At 50.1% G+C, this 16152-nt stretch overlaps 2 protein-coding genes across 2 annotated transcripts in view; one reads left to right on the forward strand and one right to left on the reverse strand.

The window, feature by feature from the left end:
• Dnase1 (deoxyribonuclease 1) lies at positions 1-3025 on the forward strand. The gene is made up of 9 exons (XM_021632456.2): positions 1-480; positions 574-721; positions 969-1057; positions 1197-1280; positions 1501-1616; positions 1913-2025; positions 2099-2253; positions 2528-2624; positions 2817-3025. Exons 2-9 carry the CDS (start codon positions 575-577, stop codon positions 2868-2870), a joined length of 855 nt encoding a protein of 284 aa, XP_021488131.1. The 5' UTR covers positions 1-480; position 574; the 3' UTR covers positions 2871-3025.
• Trap1 (TNF receptor associated protein 1) overlaps positions 2976-16152 on the reverse strand; it is a 27719-nt gene continuing 14542 nt past the window's right edge. The window contains exons 10-18 of the mRNA XM_021632431.2: positions 15283-15403; positions 14731-14800; positions 11557-11704; positions 8525-8710; positions 8049-8187; positions 7392-7477; positions 6662-6807; positions 3365-3437; positions 2976-3227 (exon numbers count right to left, since the gene is read on the reverse strand). Coding sequence (XP_021488106.1) covers positions 3126-3227; positions 3365-3437; positions 6662-6807; positions 7392-7477; positions 8049-8187; positions 8525-8710; positions 11557-11704; positions 14731-14800; positions 15283-15403 — 1071 coding nt within the window. The 3' untranslated portion in view covers positions 2976-3125. The remainder of the gene's footprint in view (positions 3228-3364; positions 3438-6661; positions 6808-7391; positions 7478-8048; positions 8188-8524; positions 8711-11556; positions 11705-14730; positions 14801-15282; positions 15404-16152) is intronic.

Raw genomic sequence — 16152 nt, forward strand, 5'->3', positions numbered from 1 at the left:
ACTGTGCCGGCTGAAGTGAGCATGTGCAGTCAGCCTGTCTAGGGCCCCAGAGGGACGGCCACACAGGCAGCCCCATTGTTCTATGCTCTCAGGTGAAGGGTACACACGTGCCCTGGGGAGGTCATAACTGCCTGAACCTTTAAAACTGGCAAGGCAGAGCAGATTGGCATTGCCTGGGCAATGACCTGGAGAGCTAGCAGCTCTCCAAGTCCACACTGCTTTTTGTTTTTTTCCTTTATACATTCTGTGTAAGAATTTTCCTTTAAAAGCAAAAGGAGAAATTAGTATCAGGTTTGGGCAGCATTCTCACATCCCACAGGCCTCTCCGTGAGAGTCAGGTGGGCTCCCTGTGAGGGGTCCCTTGCTCATCAGAGTAGCCTCGGGGACACATCCTACCAACAGAGCAGTTCTGTTCTGGCTGGTGATCCCCAGTGATCCAAGTCATCTCAGATTGCTACTGCACCCAGGACTGGCTTTCAGGTGAGTGCAGGGGAAGGACCGATCCCACTGGTGGATCTAGGATGAGGGTGGTGGGGTCACTGTTTCTTTGTCCTGACACCCACAATCTCACAGGATGAGATGCACAGGGCTGATGGCAATATTGTTCACCATGGCCAGCCTGCTGCAGCTGGCTGTGACTCTGAGAATTGCAGCCTTCAACATCCGGACTTTTGGGGAGACCAAGATGTCCAATGGCACCCTTGTTAGCTACATTGTGAAAGTAAGTTTGGGGAAGCCTATGCCTGAGAACAGACAGACCAGAGGGAAGGTGGCAGCCATCTCTTGGGACCACAGAAGTCAGTAAGCCTCAGGCCTTCCTAGTACCTGGGTGGAGTCAGGGCTGTCAGGCCACTGTCAACACTGCCCATGAGTAAGAGTGGCAGCTGCAGCTCCGGCTCTCAGGTTCCAATAGGGACAGGGTCTGATGCCCTGGGCTGCTTGCTCAGTTGTTGTGACCCTACTCCCAGATCCTGAGCCGCTATGACATCACTCTTGTCCAAGAGGTCAGAGATACCCACCTCGTGGCTGTTGGGAAGCTACTGGATGAACTCAATCGGTGGGTGACAGTGCTGGGGGCCTGGAGTCTGTGCATGTGAAAACTAGTTACAGGGGAACAGCCTCACTCCCCCTGTGCCCCATGGGTGGAGCTTGCTACTGGGTACCAGGAGGTTCCCTCTCTGGTTTCCTTTATCCAGGGATGCACCTGACACCTATCGCTATGTGATCAGCGAGCCGCTGGGCCGCAACAGCTACAAGGAACAGTACCTTTTCCTGTACAGGTAAAGCCCCACGATCAAAGCCTGAGCATACAAGCATGGAGACGGAGACACAGACCCCAAGTCTGGCTGCAGCAGCTGAGGGTGCTCTAGGGAGCCCGGGGGCCCTTACAGAGCAGGAGCAGCAGTGTGTATCACAGGGTGCAGGATGAGGTTGAGTCTGGGTGGACGGCTACTCTCAGGTGCCTCTCAGCCCCGAACTCACCTCCTGGTCTTTCTTCAGGCCTGACCAGGTGTCTGTTCTGGACACCTATTATTATGATGATGGCTGTGAGCCCTGTGGAAATGACACCTTCAGCCGAGAGCCAACCATTGTCAGGTTCTTCTCCCCATACACTGGTGAGTGCTGCTGTGCTCCACTTTCAGCCCTGCCCAGGCCAAGATGAAGTCACATCTACAGCTCTAGACACCTGTGGCAAGGGTAGGCCCCACAACTCGTGCATCCATTCCGTCAGGGAATGCCCTCAACTCTCAGTGCTCTGAATTTACATTTAATTCCAAGAAGTATGTCCATCCTGAGGGGGGCTACCCTGAGGGGGGCTGTCACACATGCTTCATCTCTATCTCCTCAGACCAGCCCCGATCCAGGCTGGTCTCTGGACACCATGTCCTTAGAGTGCCTGCTGTCTCCTCAGAGGTCAGAGACTTTGCGATCGTGCCCTTGCACGCAGCCCCGACAGATGCCGTGACTGAGATCGACGCCCTCTATGATGTTTACCTGGATGTCCGGCAGAAGTGGGGCCTGGAGGTGAGACCACCCTAGGACAATGGGCTCTACTGGCCCCATTTGTCCCTGGACCAACAGGCATATCTCCTGGCAGGACGTCATGTTGATGGGAGATTTCAATGCTGGCTGCAACTACGTCACTTCCTCCCAGTGGTCTTCCATCCGCCTTCGGACAAGCACCATCTTCCAGTGGCTGATTCCTGACAGTGCCGACACCACAGCGACATCCACACACTGTGCTTACGACAGGTAAGCAGCCTCGAGTCAACGGCTAATCAACCCTTCACTCACTCACCCCCACTCAAAGAGGCAGAAACTTCGGCTCTCATGGGCTCCTTAGTTTTCTTGTCAGGGGCTGCCAGTGGACGGGGTCCTATCTGGGCACCCCTACATGCTGGTTCCTGCAGGGCCTTCTCTTAGTGCTCCTGTGTGGAGCAAGGTTGGAGCCTGGGGCCGGCAGACCATTACCAAAGACTATGTGGTACACGGTGGTGAGGGAACCGTGTCCTTTGGCGTCCTACAGGATTGTGGTTGCTGGAGCGCTGCTGCAGGACGCTGTTGTCCCCAACTCAGCTGCTCCCTTCGACTTCCAAGCAGCCTACGGTCTCTCCAGCCAGCTGGTATGTGTCCTTCCTTCATGCAGGTTAAGTCAGCTTCCGGCCGAATAAGAGCTGACTTCGGTGATTCCTGACATTGCTACTGTTTTCACACTAGATGTGGGTGGAGGTGATTTAGGCCAGGAGCAGCAAGGCTTTCGAACTGCTCACCCTCTCTGACCCTGTGTCCTCCCCACTTCTTCCCTGCCTCTGTAGGCTGAAGCCATCAGTGACCATTACCCCGTGGAAGTGACCCTCAGGAGAACCTGATGTCACCACGCAGCACAGCCATACTGCTTCTGCTGAGGAGATGCCAGCTGCACATTTGGCACTGTGGCATTACACCCTCTGAGACCACAGATAACGTCTACTACATGGACTAAGAAATACTGTTTAATCCAAGTAAATAAAGCTGAGTTCAAGCAGTTGGTGGTATTGTCTGTGTATCAAGTCCTTTCTCCCCAGGCAGTTCCATCTGTCCCCTGAGAAGACCTGGCTTGCACACTAGGTCCAGTCTCTTGGCTGCTAGTGTCTCTCTAGGGCCTTAACTAGAAGGTCATTCAAGCGGCCTACCATGGGCCGGGGGTCATCAATGAGTCCTGCTGCTATCATGGCGTTCTCATAGATCTGAAATGGAGGGATGAGACAGTAAAATTAGGATCAGGGGTTCATGTCCAGCCGGACCTACATGCGACCCGTAGGAGGACAGCAGCTTCCTAACCCCAAGGCAGACAAGGATGCCAAACCCAGCCAGTGCCCCTTACCTGATCTACTAGCAGCTGGGCCAGCTCTGGCTCGTGCTCCCTCAGCTGGCTGAGCTTCTTTATTAGTGCGTGCCTGTATCAGGGAGCCAACAGGAAAGTCAGCTGGAGCTGGCAGTCACTAACTCAGGGCTTCTGCTGCTACAGGAGGGTTATCAGAACATCCCCAAACCTACAATGTGTCTGTCTAGCATGACTGTCTAGGCAAGTCAACAGGCACTGTAAGAGTGCCAATATCAAAATGCAGATGGAGCAGGGGTGGTGGGTAATCCCAACACTTGAGAGGCAGAGGTATCTTTGTGAGTTTGAGGCCAGCCTGGTCTACAAAGCAAGACGAGGACAGACAGGGCTGTCACAACACACAGAAACCCTGTCTCAAAAAACCAAATGAATGAATGAATGAATGAATGAATAAATAATGCAGGTGGGGTGCTAAGCAGCAAAATCAAAATCAGTGTGCAAGTGCAGCTTCACCCCTGAAGACATAAATAAAGGTGAACGGCTCATATATCTGAAATCTAATTGTATAGAAAAATCAGCATGGAAGAGCCGCTGAGAAGAGCCCGCCCGGGGAGGTAGAGATGTGGACAGCAGGGACAGCCTCCTGCACAGACCAAGCACTCAAGCTCACTGTGCGACGCTGCCAGCACTGCACAGGCAAGAAGGTGGGCTGGCATACACCGTGAGGGTACACATAGGCCAGCCACTCGAAAAGCAGTTCATTTTGGTCTAAGAAATTAATCCCAGCCCAATTCCAGCACCAATGATTAAAAGATACAAAACCGAGATTTGCTCTTACACACAAGATACAAACCTAGAAGATGGAAAGGATAAACCCAAGTCTACCATCTTTCTCCTTCCTACAAGACCAAAAGCCAAAAAAACCTCTAGTTGAACCCTACAGGAAACATCCAAGCTGTAGATTAATTTTCACTTATGAGAACAGCAGAAGGTAAGAGGTTTGACAGATGATGACAGATGGGGACATTATAAACCTTTCCCGAGTACACAGGAAGGCACCGAGGCCATGAGCCAGCTCTTTCTTGACACAACCGTGTGCGACAGGGAAACCTTAAGCCTGCACGCTGACGGCGGAATCTATGAAGCTGGAAGAAAGGGTATGCTTACGTGCTGTGCCAGGGGGCACCCTGTAACCTCTATGGTACATGGCCCTGGGGAAGGGGAAACACATGCTGCTTATTACAGATTACCTGAAAAATGCCCCTACCAATGGCCTTTTTGACTTCTGAACCATGAGAACATACCAACAATCCTAAAAACAAGATTGAAAACAGAGTCCTTCAGCACTCTGCACTCATAAGACCAGTTCTGTGCCAGAACTAGTTAGCTGTCACATCAAGTCACTTACTCTAAAGTCACAGCCAGTGCGGGTGTCTGGAGCACGGCTCATTGCTGCTGGCCAGAAGCTGCTCGAACCCTCTCAAGCCAGTCACTTAGGTCTATGATCTAAAGGCTCACAGACCTCTTTCTACACCATAGTTTCTAATCAAAATTTATGATTATAAAGTGAAAAAATAGTGTGTGATATTAAAATCTCAAACATCTGTAAGTTAAAGAGGAGATGAGGACTGGAGCGACTTCTGAGTGGCTGAACGCACACCCGCTGACAGACGACTCAGGCTCAACACCTGTGACAGGCAGCTCATTCAACATAACCCCAGCAGCACCTCCGGCCTCCGAGGGCGCCTGCATGTGTGTGCACATCCACATATTAACAAAAACAATAAAAATGTATCTTAAGAAATGAAAATAAGTCAAGCGAGTTACAATGACAGCGAGTTACACTAACATCTTTAGGAATTCTATAACTTCATTAAAAACAATTACTGCTAAGCTAGGTGGTTGTGGTGTGCACAACTTTAAGCACTTGGGAGGCAGAGGCAGGCGGAGCTCTGAGTTAGGCCAGGCTGGTGTACATAATGAGTTCCAGGACAGCCAGGGCTACACAGAGAAACCTTGTCTCAAAAAAACAAAACAATCCCTGCCCCAAAGAGCTATTGCTATATGCAAAACGAATTTATTCCTTACCCTCATTGCATACACAGTTCCAATGGCAACACTTAAACTTAAAACACACAATAAAGATGCCACATAGCAGTTGGGCAGTGGTGGGGCACGCCTTTAATCCTAGTGCTTCGGAGGCCGAGGCAGGCGGATCTCTGAGTGCCAGGCCAGCCCGGTCTATGGAGTGAGTTCCAGGAGTTTCAGGATCAGCTTATGCTACTGCTAGGGACATTGCCTCAAAGCAAAACCAAAAAGCCCTAAGCCCCACAAGTATATCAGTAACTATGGGTTTTGTCTGATTAATTTAAATATTTATATAGGCGTAAAGATCCAAGAGTAGCCAAGACCTCACTGAGGAGAAATACAGTGCCTCAAGCTCACTTGTGTGTTGCCTATGGAGATTCAAGGAAGAGGAGAGACAGTTCTAGCAGAGATGATAGGCAACACACATGGTAATCCACAGCTGAAAATGACGTGCATCAGCGAGGCCAAGACCACTGGGCATTCTTACAGAATGAGATGAATGAGACCAGACTGGAACAAAATTAACACAGAAGCCTAAATTACAGAGCTTTTTAGAAAGAACTGATTCCACAGAAACCCTAAAGCAGCTAAGATTTACAAATTTGATAATAAAATCAAGATCTGCTGATTAAAAGATACCTTAAAAGGACATTTGAATACAAATGGCCAAGCAGGGTGGCACATGCCTTTAATCCCTGCACTCGAGAGGCAGGGGCAGGTTGAGCTCTTTGAGTTAGAGGCCAGCCTAGTCTACATATGGAGGTCTAGGCCGGCAGGACTACACAGTGAAACCCCATCTCAGACAAACAAATTACAAATGACATCACCGACCTGGGACTTCTGTGGGGACCAGCTGTGGGCCTGTGAGGACTGCACATCCTAGAGAGCCTACATGTGTTCACAGCAACCCCGTTTCTACAGCTCCAAACTGCAAGCCACACAAATCTATCAAGCGAGTAAGCCGTCCTAAGGTGGATCCTACACTGAACTGTATGCTGCCACCTGCACCAGGATCTACTCCACAAAGGTAAAAACCGGCTGAGGGATTGGCAAAACCAATAACAAACAATATGAGAAAAGGCCAGGTGTGTGGTTTAACTCAAGAAAATGGAACTCTAGTGGAGAAGTGGGAAACAAGTTAGACCAGCCATGCTCTGTGCCTCTGAATTCTGCTGAACTGCAAGGGCTTCTCTTAGAACCACCTTACGCGCACACAGCTTTACACCCACACTTTCTTGCTCAGAGCCGAACCTGGGGTTGATCTCCAGCGTGGGCTGCAGCAGTTGGGCACGCTCCTCTTGAGTCCTCGCCAGCTGCTGCATGCGCAGGAAGTGCCGGGCAGCCCCCATCTCCAGCACCGTCACCATGGCAGGGTGCGTGTCCAGGCGGAGAGTTACCTGCAAGCAAGGCCCAGGATGAGGAAGAACCCAGTAGTGAGGCCTGCAGCAGGGTGAAGCTAACGAGGCCACCAGGCAGAGGGCAGACTGGCCCTGTGGTGGCACCTGTCCTGTAATGTGTCTCCAGACAAAGATCACAGCTAGATGCCCAAGAAGTATGGACTTGGACAGGCTTAGATCCTTCTCCCCAGTGGCCAGGAGCACTTCCCCACCACAACCCCCATATAGAGAGACAGAGCCTGATTGGCTCACGTGGGGTCTTGTCACCACAGGAAGCACTAACAGGACCCTGTATTAGAGTGAGGCAAGGAAGCACTGCAGAGAAGCACCTGCCCTGAGCAGGGCCAAGACCAGCAGTGGCTTGTGAGAGAACAGCGCAGACAGGGGGCTTCAGAAGAGTGATAGTGCCAGGCACAACAAAGCTTTGATGGTGAGATGCCAGTGCCTGCGGCCTTGGGAATACGGCAGGAGTCCCTACCCTGGCTTCAGTGCCTTCTTATGAGGGCCCACTAGGCCAGCAATTCACAGCTACAGTCAGGCTCTGGACAACACCAAGTCCCACAGTAACTGGAGGAAGGCCTTACCTTCACACTGGCGACACGAGACCCCAGGGCATTTCTCATCCAAGCCATTAGCTCTTCTGTTTCATTCTCGGACAGGCGTTCCCCAGCTGTACAAGAGGAGTGAGTGAGCCTGGGGGCCACTCACACCTGTCCCCTGGTGGCCTCCACTTAGGACATTCTCGGGCTATCTCTAGCCACACCACCTCACCAGAAACTAGACTCTTAAAGAAATGCCTTTTAACTACACAGAAAACATTGAAAACACTTGTGGTTGCCCCCGGCCTCTGTAAAAATTTTTAGGACTTTAAAAAGAAAAAGTTGAGCCCCATCATGGTGGCACACACCTGTAATTCCAGTACTCATGAGTGGTGAGGCAGAAGGATAGGAATTCATGGTCAGCCTGGGCTACAAATGAAGCCCGGTGTTTTAAATGGGGGGTGGGGGGGGGGTAACTGCAGGAACCTCTGAAGGTTCCATGAGCCACTCTTGGGCCCTGGACACTCTTGGGAAGGTTATGACCTTCCCAAGCAGCTTCCTGCATAGGCTGTGAACCAGAACCCAAGTGAGACAGAATGCTGTACATTCATGGGCAGGTCAAGAAAGAACCTGTTGGACAAGTGACAGTGTCCTGCCCCAAATTCACAGGGGACCCTGAGCCAGGGAGAGGTGGGAGTCAACCTGCAGATGTGTCCTCAAACTTCTCCTCCTTATAGTGATCAACGACGATGTCTGTCTCCACCGAGATCAGCTTCTTCTTGTCAAACTCCCGCAGGTGCAGCAAGGTGAGTTCATCAAACTGCTCGTAGCAGAAGAGCACCTGTGGGCACCCAAGCCCTTTAGACCACGGGCAGCAGAGGGCACTGCTGTGGACGTGGGGGTTCTGGGGCCGAGCAACAGCTCACCAGAGGCTTCTAAGAGAGGCTCTGGCTGTCTTGGCCACAGCACACATACTATTCACGAACAAATCCATTTGCCACCCAGCGGAATGACAGCCACATCACAGACATAGGGCACTGCCTCACACCACACAGCCTTCAGGGCCTCAAACGCTCAGTTATTTTCTCCCATGCATAGTTGGGAGATCAGCCCTTCCCTCACAGCCCAGACCCTGCGAGACACATTCTTGGCCCAGCAGCAAGCTGGGGCCTACCCACCTCAGTGTGCTTCTGCTTCATGGCCTCGAAGTAGGGTGAGTGCTCAGCCAGGTGACGGTTAGGGGCGCACAGGTAATAGATGTTGCGGGTGCCAGCCTGCATTCGGCTGGCATAGTCTGGTAAACTGGTCAGCTGCCCAGCAGGCAGGGCTGAGGACTCATACCGTAGCAGCTTTGCGATATCCTCCTGCAGATGTGGGCACGTCACAGCTTAGTCCAGGGCCAAGATCTGAGCAGCATTTCCAACTCTGACTTTCGGTAAAGCCTGCAGCTTTATCAAAGCTCCCCAGCCTGCACCCCCAAGGCTATGGTGCACTCAGTGAGTTTCACACAGGCCTATGAGCTCCACTGAAGACATACAGGGCCATGAGAAAACCTTTTAACCTAGTTGAAGAGCTGGGCAAACTACCTCAGGGTCACCAGCCCCACTCTTGGCAGACTGTACTCCGGGGCTTACTATCCTCTCTCTGTCCTCAGCGGCAACTGGACACAGACAAACATTCTACAGTCTCCAGCCTCCTCAGCCAGGGCTGTTCACGCTCCCAGTTCTGGCTACTGGAGTATACAGCAAAGAGAAGGGCTTTTGGGGAACAGGACACAGATATGGGCAATGCAGCCCATTATGGGCTGTGTAGAACAAAGAACAGTGGTGAGGTAGATCCCTGGAGCTGCAAGCTTAGACACTCCCTTATCTAAGGCACTGTCACTGTTGACCATTCCAGCATGAGAACCTGGGGAAAGGGTGTGAAGAACAATCAGAGATGAACCCAAATGAACATGCTTTGGACTCAGAGTAGACAGACAAAGACAGAGACTAAGACTTTCAGAACTGCTAAGGCCAGGTCTGGTCACATCCATATTCCTGATGCATCTGGCTCTTACCACACACAAATACACCTAGTCAAAGCGTATTCCAAGCACTTTGAAAAGGTGCTTGGAAAAAGTCAGAAAATGCTATTAGATGCTGATGCTGTTAACTAAGTGAGATCAGGGGCCAGAGAAAAGGCTCAATGGCTATAGGAGCTGTACCATTTTCGTGAGGCTGGAATTTAGATCCCAGCACTCACATAGCAAGGTGTCTCACACACCTGCAACCCAAGCTCCACATAGGGGCTTTCCGGCTTCCAAGTAAGCTGAGAAAAGATAAGTTCCAAGTTTAGGGAGGTGCAGTGCCTTCAAAGGGATAGATAGAGAGTGACAGAAGGCCACCTGACCCTCTCCTGGCCTTCACAGGTACACCTGCTCATACACAGATGCATCCACCAATGAGTAAATCTTGAAAAGTGACATCAATGAGAACGAATGGTGTCGTATACATGTTCCCAAGGGCTCATGAGCCAGGTGCTCAAAGCAGCAGCATATACTTTGAAAGATAACTGAATCACAAGGGCTCTGACGTGCTGGTAATTCATGGCTAATGGGCTAGCAGGAAGTTGTAGAAACATAGGCCTGGGGTCTAGTTGATAGCATTTTGGGGGTGTCCTTTAAAAGTATATTTGTCTGTAGCCCCTTCCCCTCTCTCTTTTCCTTCCTGTCACCACAAGCTCCCAAGGCCTCACCAAAACCCTCAAATATCAAAGCCAAAGGGGCACTGTGACAATGAATCTTTCCTTCCTCCTTCAAGCTGATCTCCTCAGCTGCTTTGTCACAGTGACAAACAAATAACAAATGGACATCTTAAGCGGACCAGTACTGCTGGGACCTGCTGACAATCTGATGAGGAGAACACCAGGGCAGAGCCATGAAGCTCACCTTGGCAGCTGACGTGCCACATGTGGCCTTCAGGACAGCGATACCGTGGGTATACAGCAGGCAAATAAGACTTCAATACAAACTGTTCCAAACCATTTAGGAACAAACGCACTGTTTCTGAGCAGTGAGCCTGGCCCAACAGTGATATTAAGAACTTTACCAAGTATACAATGACCCCTGATTGGCTGTTTTGTCAGCCTGACATAGCCATTTGGGAAGAAATTCCAATTGAAAAATTTGCCTCTATAACACTGGGCTATAGGCAAGTCTTGGTTAATGACTGATGTGGGAGGGCTCAGCCCACTGTGGGTGGTGCCAACCTGGGGCAGGTGGTCCTGAGTTATACAAGAAAACAGACTGAGCAAGCCAGTAAGCAGTAAGCCTCCATGGCGTCTGCTTCAATTCCTGCCTTAGTTCCCATTGATAAAGGACTACAAATATAAGCCAAACAAACCCTCTCATCCCCAAAGTACTTTCGAGCATGGTGCTTCATCACAGCAAAAGAAAACATAACTAAGACAGAAACTGTACCCCATCCTCACCCCTGCTTTTCCGTACTTTCCCTGAATCCACAACACCTCTCTTCCTGCCAGCTGCCGGGGCAAGGCTGTCAAGAGACAAGAGCCTTGGCCTTTCAACTATGAGAACAATGCTTGTGGGACAAAGGTATGTTATGGCTGATCTCGACTATCATCTTGCCTGGATGGAGACGTGCCTGGGAGATAGCAAAGCACACCTCTGGGTGAGTCTGGGAAGGTGTTTCCAACCTCCTACCCTGCATCAACGGACTCCTGCACTTTGTACATATCTGTGCTTTGCTCCTGTGAGTTTCCCCTCATTGACAAAGTATCTGAGAAAGTCAACTTGAAGGAGCCACAATTAACTGAGGGGAAGCACTCAGTTAACTGAGTGTGGGAAGTCCTGAGTGTGGGTGGCACCATACCAGATTATGGGCCCAGGTAAAAGAAAAAAGGTAGTCAGAAAACATAGGAATCTGTTTTAGCTCTAGCCACACCCTCTCCTCCACACTGACTGAAACTTCTGTAACTAAGAGCAGATAATTCTGGCCTTGAATGCTTTTGTCAGGTGTTCTGTCAGTGACTGGAGTTTCACCAACACAGGTAAGGACATACGCAGAGCTGCAGTGTCTGCCAGGAGAGATCCAGGCGCCCAGTGTTCCAGGTGCTGACCACCTGACTCATCACCATGTCCAGAACAGCCTCTGCCAGCTTCCTCTGTAGCGACAGGGCGGAGACTGACAGGGAGGAGTTATCAGCCTACCTTGACGTCTTGCTCTGCCGTGGTCACGATGCCCTCCCTCATGAACAAGCCATAATCTTCAAAAAACTTTGCATATTTTTCAGCATCTTTTTTACTCTGATCAATGAAGAACTTGATCAATCTCTGTTGTAGAACATTCCGGAGTTTCCTACAGAACAGAAGTCACTGACTGTGAACAGAGTTTTCTGTCAAGTACCAGGAACATGGGGGCAAGAGCAATGCTCATCACATCAGTAACTGAAGGTCCAGGCCAGGTAAGCACACCTGGGGCCAGCAGGAAACCACAGAACAAAAGGTGCCCTGTGCTGCCCCCTAATGGGAGGCCGGCTGCACCCTGCAGGAAGGTACAAACTGGCAACCCTTCAGGATGACAATCACAGGGACATCTTGTTTACTTGAACCCAGCAAGAATCATGCATCAGAAATAAAGGAGAGTGATTTCCACTGCAGCACATGACAAGCACGAAGAGGCTCAGGGGTAAAACGAATAATGCACTGCTGAAGCCACCAAACAATGCCATCTAACAACCCAACACTCCTAGGAAACGTCTGCCTTAAAACACAGAGCAACATCCAAGAAAGCCCCAATGGGAATACGTTACAGCATAGCATGTATACATGCAAAGACTGCACCCACTGCAGAGCTTCTTTTATTGGGTCAGTGCTGTATGCGTGATACACTATAACTTGGGACATACTGAGTATATTGCATGCACACTGTGTAACTAAGAAAATGTGATTCTGTAATCAGCACATTTTTACTGTATTATCCATAAAGGCCTAAATCGATGAGCAATCGGGGTCAAGTGCACAGGAGTGGCCTTCAGTAAAGGATGGTCACTGTCAAAGGCTTTCTATTGCTGTGATAAAATGGAGCCATGACTCCTAGTGCCTGGTGTGTCTGGGCCAGCACAAGAGACACACTGAGGCTTGTTGAAGGGACAGGAGTCAGCTCAAAGGCAGTTCCAAACCAGAATAACACGAGAACACAATAAATACTGACAGAAATAAACTGTTCCCCGACTGACATGAGTAATCAGTACATACAAGTAAGCAGTAGATATTTTAAAAATACTATTGAATACATAGAAAGGGGTTGTCTAGCATGTATGAAACCCTGAGTTCAACTCTTAACACCTCTTAAAAATCCATAAATATGTGAAGATACTGAAAATTTGCTGAAGATCACATCTACTATTCTTCTAAGTAAAACAGCACCCAAGTTGGGAAGATAGCTCAGTGGTAGAATGCCTGCCTGACAATAACCAGTACTGTAAAAACAAACAGAAACCAAAAAATAACAAAAAACGAAAACCCAAGAATGTGTGTATAAACTCACATTCCCACTTCACATGATACTCATTACCGAGAGAGATCAAGAATCACGAAATGGAGAGAAGCCTTAAAAACGCACCTTTCCCAAAGTGTCAAAGTGGATGCCACTAACCAAGGCACAAGTCAAAACCCTGCCCCACCCACAGGAGCAACCTCTCATGTTCTATCTTGGGAGCATTACCATTTCCAAGTGTAGGGCCACTTCACAGAATGACTGGCCTGACTGCCAAGAGAATCCCTCTGGGAAAAGCAAATAAACAGGGATTATTTCCTATGGCTTGACACGGCCATTGCCACCAGGAGCAAAGAAGCGTCGGGCGACTATGGCAGTGAGTAAATAGAACCATACAACAGACAGCCCCCTCTGGTGGTTACTGCTCCTTCTCCAGGAGGACAGAGCATCACGGGAGTTTCTCAGAACAGAAAGCAACCCTCCCTTGAGATTCCAACCATTCTCTGGCCACAGCCACACCATCATGGAAATGTGAAGAGATGGGAAGTTGGCTCGAGTGGACTCGGTGCAGCTGTCTATGAGTCACCATGCTTCTATAAGGTATCCCCAATTTTCACCACAAAGCAGAACCTGACAGTCTTTATTTTCACTGTCAGTTTCCTCTCTACTCCACCATGTACACAGGATATACACAACATCACAAAACACGGATAAAAGCTGTAGACCCAGTGGGGCTTGAGGATAGACAGTGCCAACGATAGAGCAATGCCAATTGCTGGTTCTAAGATTCTACTGGGGAAAGAGAAGTCTTTGTAGGCTGTTGACACCCCAAATCACAAAGAGGAAAATGCCATCAGGAAGACAACTCTGTCTTAGAGGGTCCAGAGTAGAACTACTCCCCACTTGAGAAGTTTCCAATTTTTTCAACATTTCGAGTAAAGCAACTAGTTCTGAGTAGCGTAAGCTCGGATCGACCATCCAGTCCTCACAAGCACAGGCAGAAGAGGCAGTGGCTCTAGACCCCTCTCTGCCACCTGAGCATCAAGGGCAGACTGCCTCAGGCCGACCGCAGCTCTTGGCGCAGCGTAAGCTGCTTGGTCAGCCTGGGATCACTGATGCACAAGCATTAGGCCTGCCTCCTAGTTTCAGCAAAGCGTCCCTATCCACGTTAGCTATATTCTTGGTTCTAGGGTCACCCCTGCCTCTGTCCAACTCTGGACATTGTGCCTAGAATCTCTCCAACTGTGGCCATACCCAGGCTGGGTAGCCAGCATGCGTCATAGCTGGGATCATCTCCCAACACCTCTTCATCAGTGGGGAGCAATGAGGCAGTGCACTTCCCATCCCCTAGGAACTCCTAGACATTCAAAGCCTATGCCTACACATGTACCACGCCACCTGCACCACCAGCAATGGAAAAGTACTATCATGAAGTCCATTGGCATGCATCTGCAGTGTGGGGTTGGCAACACGGGCATGGGCTGAGAAAAAGGACCAAGTTCTTTCTTTATTCATTGTAATTTGTATTTAGTGGGAAAAGTAACTTGTGTTCCACTTAAGAGCCTGGATAAATAAGATATACTTACTCTGCAGTTGTTACGAGTGTTTCCTAAAACATTACTTTGGAGTGCCTGTGACCAAAGGGGATACCCTGAGGCACTCAGCATAGCGCCACTATTTCTAGGTTCTGCCTCAGCAGTTGCCCAGACAATCAGAAGGAGTTGCTCAACAGTAAACCTCAGAGGTCAGGACAACCTGGAAGGCCAGAGAGATTCTGCCCTCAGGCCTCTCTTCACTCTCTGCTCTGGGCTTCTGAAAACTCCACCTGGGGCAGAACCAAGTAAAGGACCATCCTCACAGGAGCGCCAGTGGCCACGGAGGCTTACCGGATGAGTGCGCTCTCCTGAAGGAGCTCTCGGCTGAGGTTCAGGGGGATGTCTTCACTGTCCACCACACCTGAGAAGACAGGGAACATTAGAACCCTATACCAATGGGATCTCAACCGTTATCTGAGGGCTTCCCAGTCTGAACTGGCTTTTTCTCATGCCCCACCTCATGCAAGCCATAGGTGGTGACAGAGGAAAAGGAAGGGCAGGGTAGCACTACTCCTCAGCCCTGCTCAGGGGCAGTGGGCAGCACAGCAGTCCCAGGGGAACAATAATCTCAGGTTCAGCATAACTTCTGCATAAACCAGATATTCAGGCCAAATTTCTAAATGTGAAGGAACTTCAGGCCCCCTGCCTCCCTGATCAGCCAGGAATGCACCAGGCTGTTTCCCAGAGGCGCTGAGCTGCTCTCCTGGTTGCTCCATCATGAATGCTGCTGGGGAGGATGGTCTGAGAGAGAGCAAATGCAAATGCAGTGGGCTGCACAGGACATATGACAGTGACACTCAGGTCACTGTCCACACCACAGAGTCTGGGTATCAGCAGCAGTACCTCGAACGAAGCGCAACCACTTGGGCAGAATGTCCGTAGCCTTGGTCTGGATGAGGACCTTGCGGCTATACAGTGCCACACTGGAGCCCATCTCCCTGCTCACGTCAAACATGGATGGTTTCTGGAAGAAAGAAAAGAATATGGTCAGGTGGGAACAACAGAACCCACCAGATAAAGGAAAGGTAGGACTGAGGACAACAACATGGCGAGAGCCAGTATCTCCCTAGGCCACATGGATGAATCCCAGGGGTGAACAAGGCCAAGGTAAGAATGAAGAATGTGCCCAATTCTTCATGTGTTGGCTCTGCTAAAATTTACAAGTGCTCTGTGTTATGCATGTGGGCGGGGGGCAGCCTCCCCAAGCTGTACCCAACAGAGGACATCAAACACGTCTTATATGTGCCCAAACCAATCACAACTTACTAGGACTCAGAATCCGCAAACCACAACCTCCAGGCCAAAGTCAGCATGGGTTCCTTCACCACTACTGATAGATGGGGCCTGGCCCTGGTTTTTACATATTTTTAAATGGCTAGGAGGAAAAGAATCAAGTAGGAATATCTCCTGACACATAAAAACATGGAATTGGAGTTTTGGCATTACAGGTTCATGGACTGCAGCCTCCCTGGTCCACCAAGGCACTGCAGCAGAGTTGGCAGCTCTCACACTGGCATCACAAACAAAAGCCAAAGCCCCGCTGGCTGCCCTCTTAGAAAATACCCACTCTGCTGCAGTGCTGGCTGCAGCTGCAGTGTGGGCCGATCTAGGACATGCCAGCGAGCCAAGACTTAGCATCTCTGCTAATCCATGGGCTTCAGGGGTCTTGCTCAAAAATCTCACTTATGGTTAGGGAGGGCCAGGGCCAACCTA

This window comes from Meriones unguiculatus, chromosome 11, assembly GCF_030254825.1.
Source record: "Meriones unguiculatus strain TT.TT164.6M chromosome 11, Bangor_MerUng_6.1, whole genome shotgun sequence".
In the NCBI taxonomy this organism is placed as follows: domain Eukaryota; kingdom Metazoa; phylum Chordata; class Mammalia; order Rodentia; family Muridae; genus Meriones; species Meriones unguiculatus.

Coding starts and splice junctions, on each gene's coding strand:
- Dnase1 (XM_021632456.2), top strand. CDS start 575: ATGAGATGCACAGGGCTGATGGCAATATTGTTCACCATGGCCAGCCTG. Junction 1,281..1,500: donor CAGTACCTTTTCCTGTACAG/GTAAAGCCCCAC, acceptor GTCTTTCTTCAG/GCCTGACCAGGTGTCTGTTC. Junction 2,625..2,816: donor ACGGTCTCTCCAGCCAGCTG/GTATGTGTCCTT, acceptor CTGCCTCTGTAG/GCTGAAGCCATCAGTGACCA.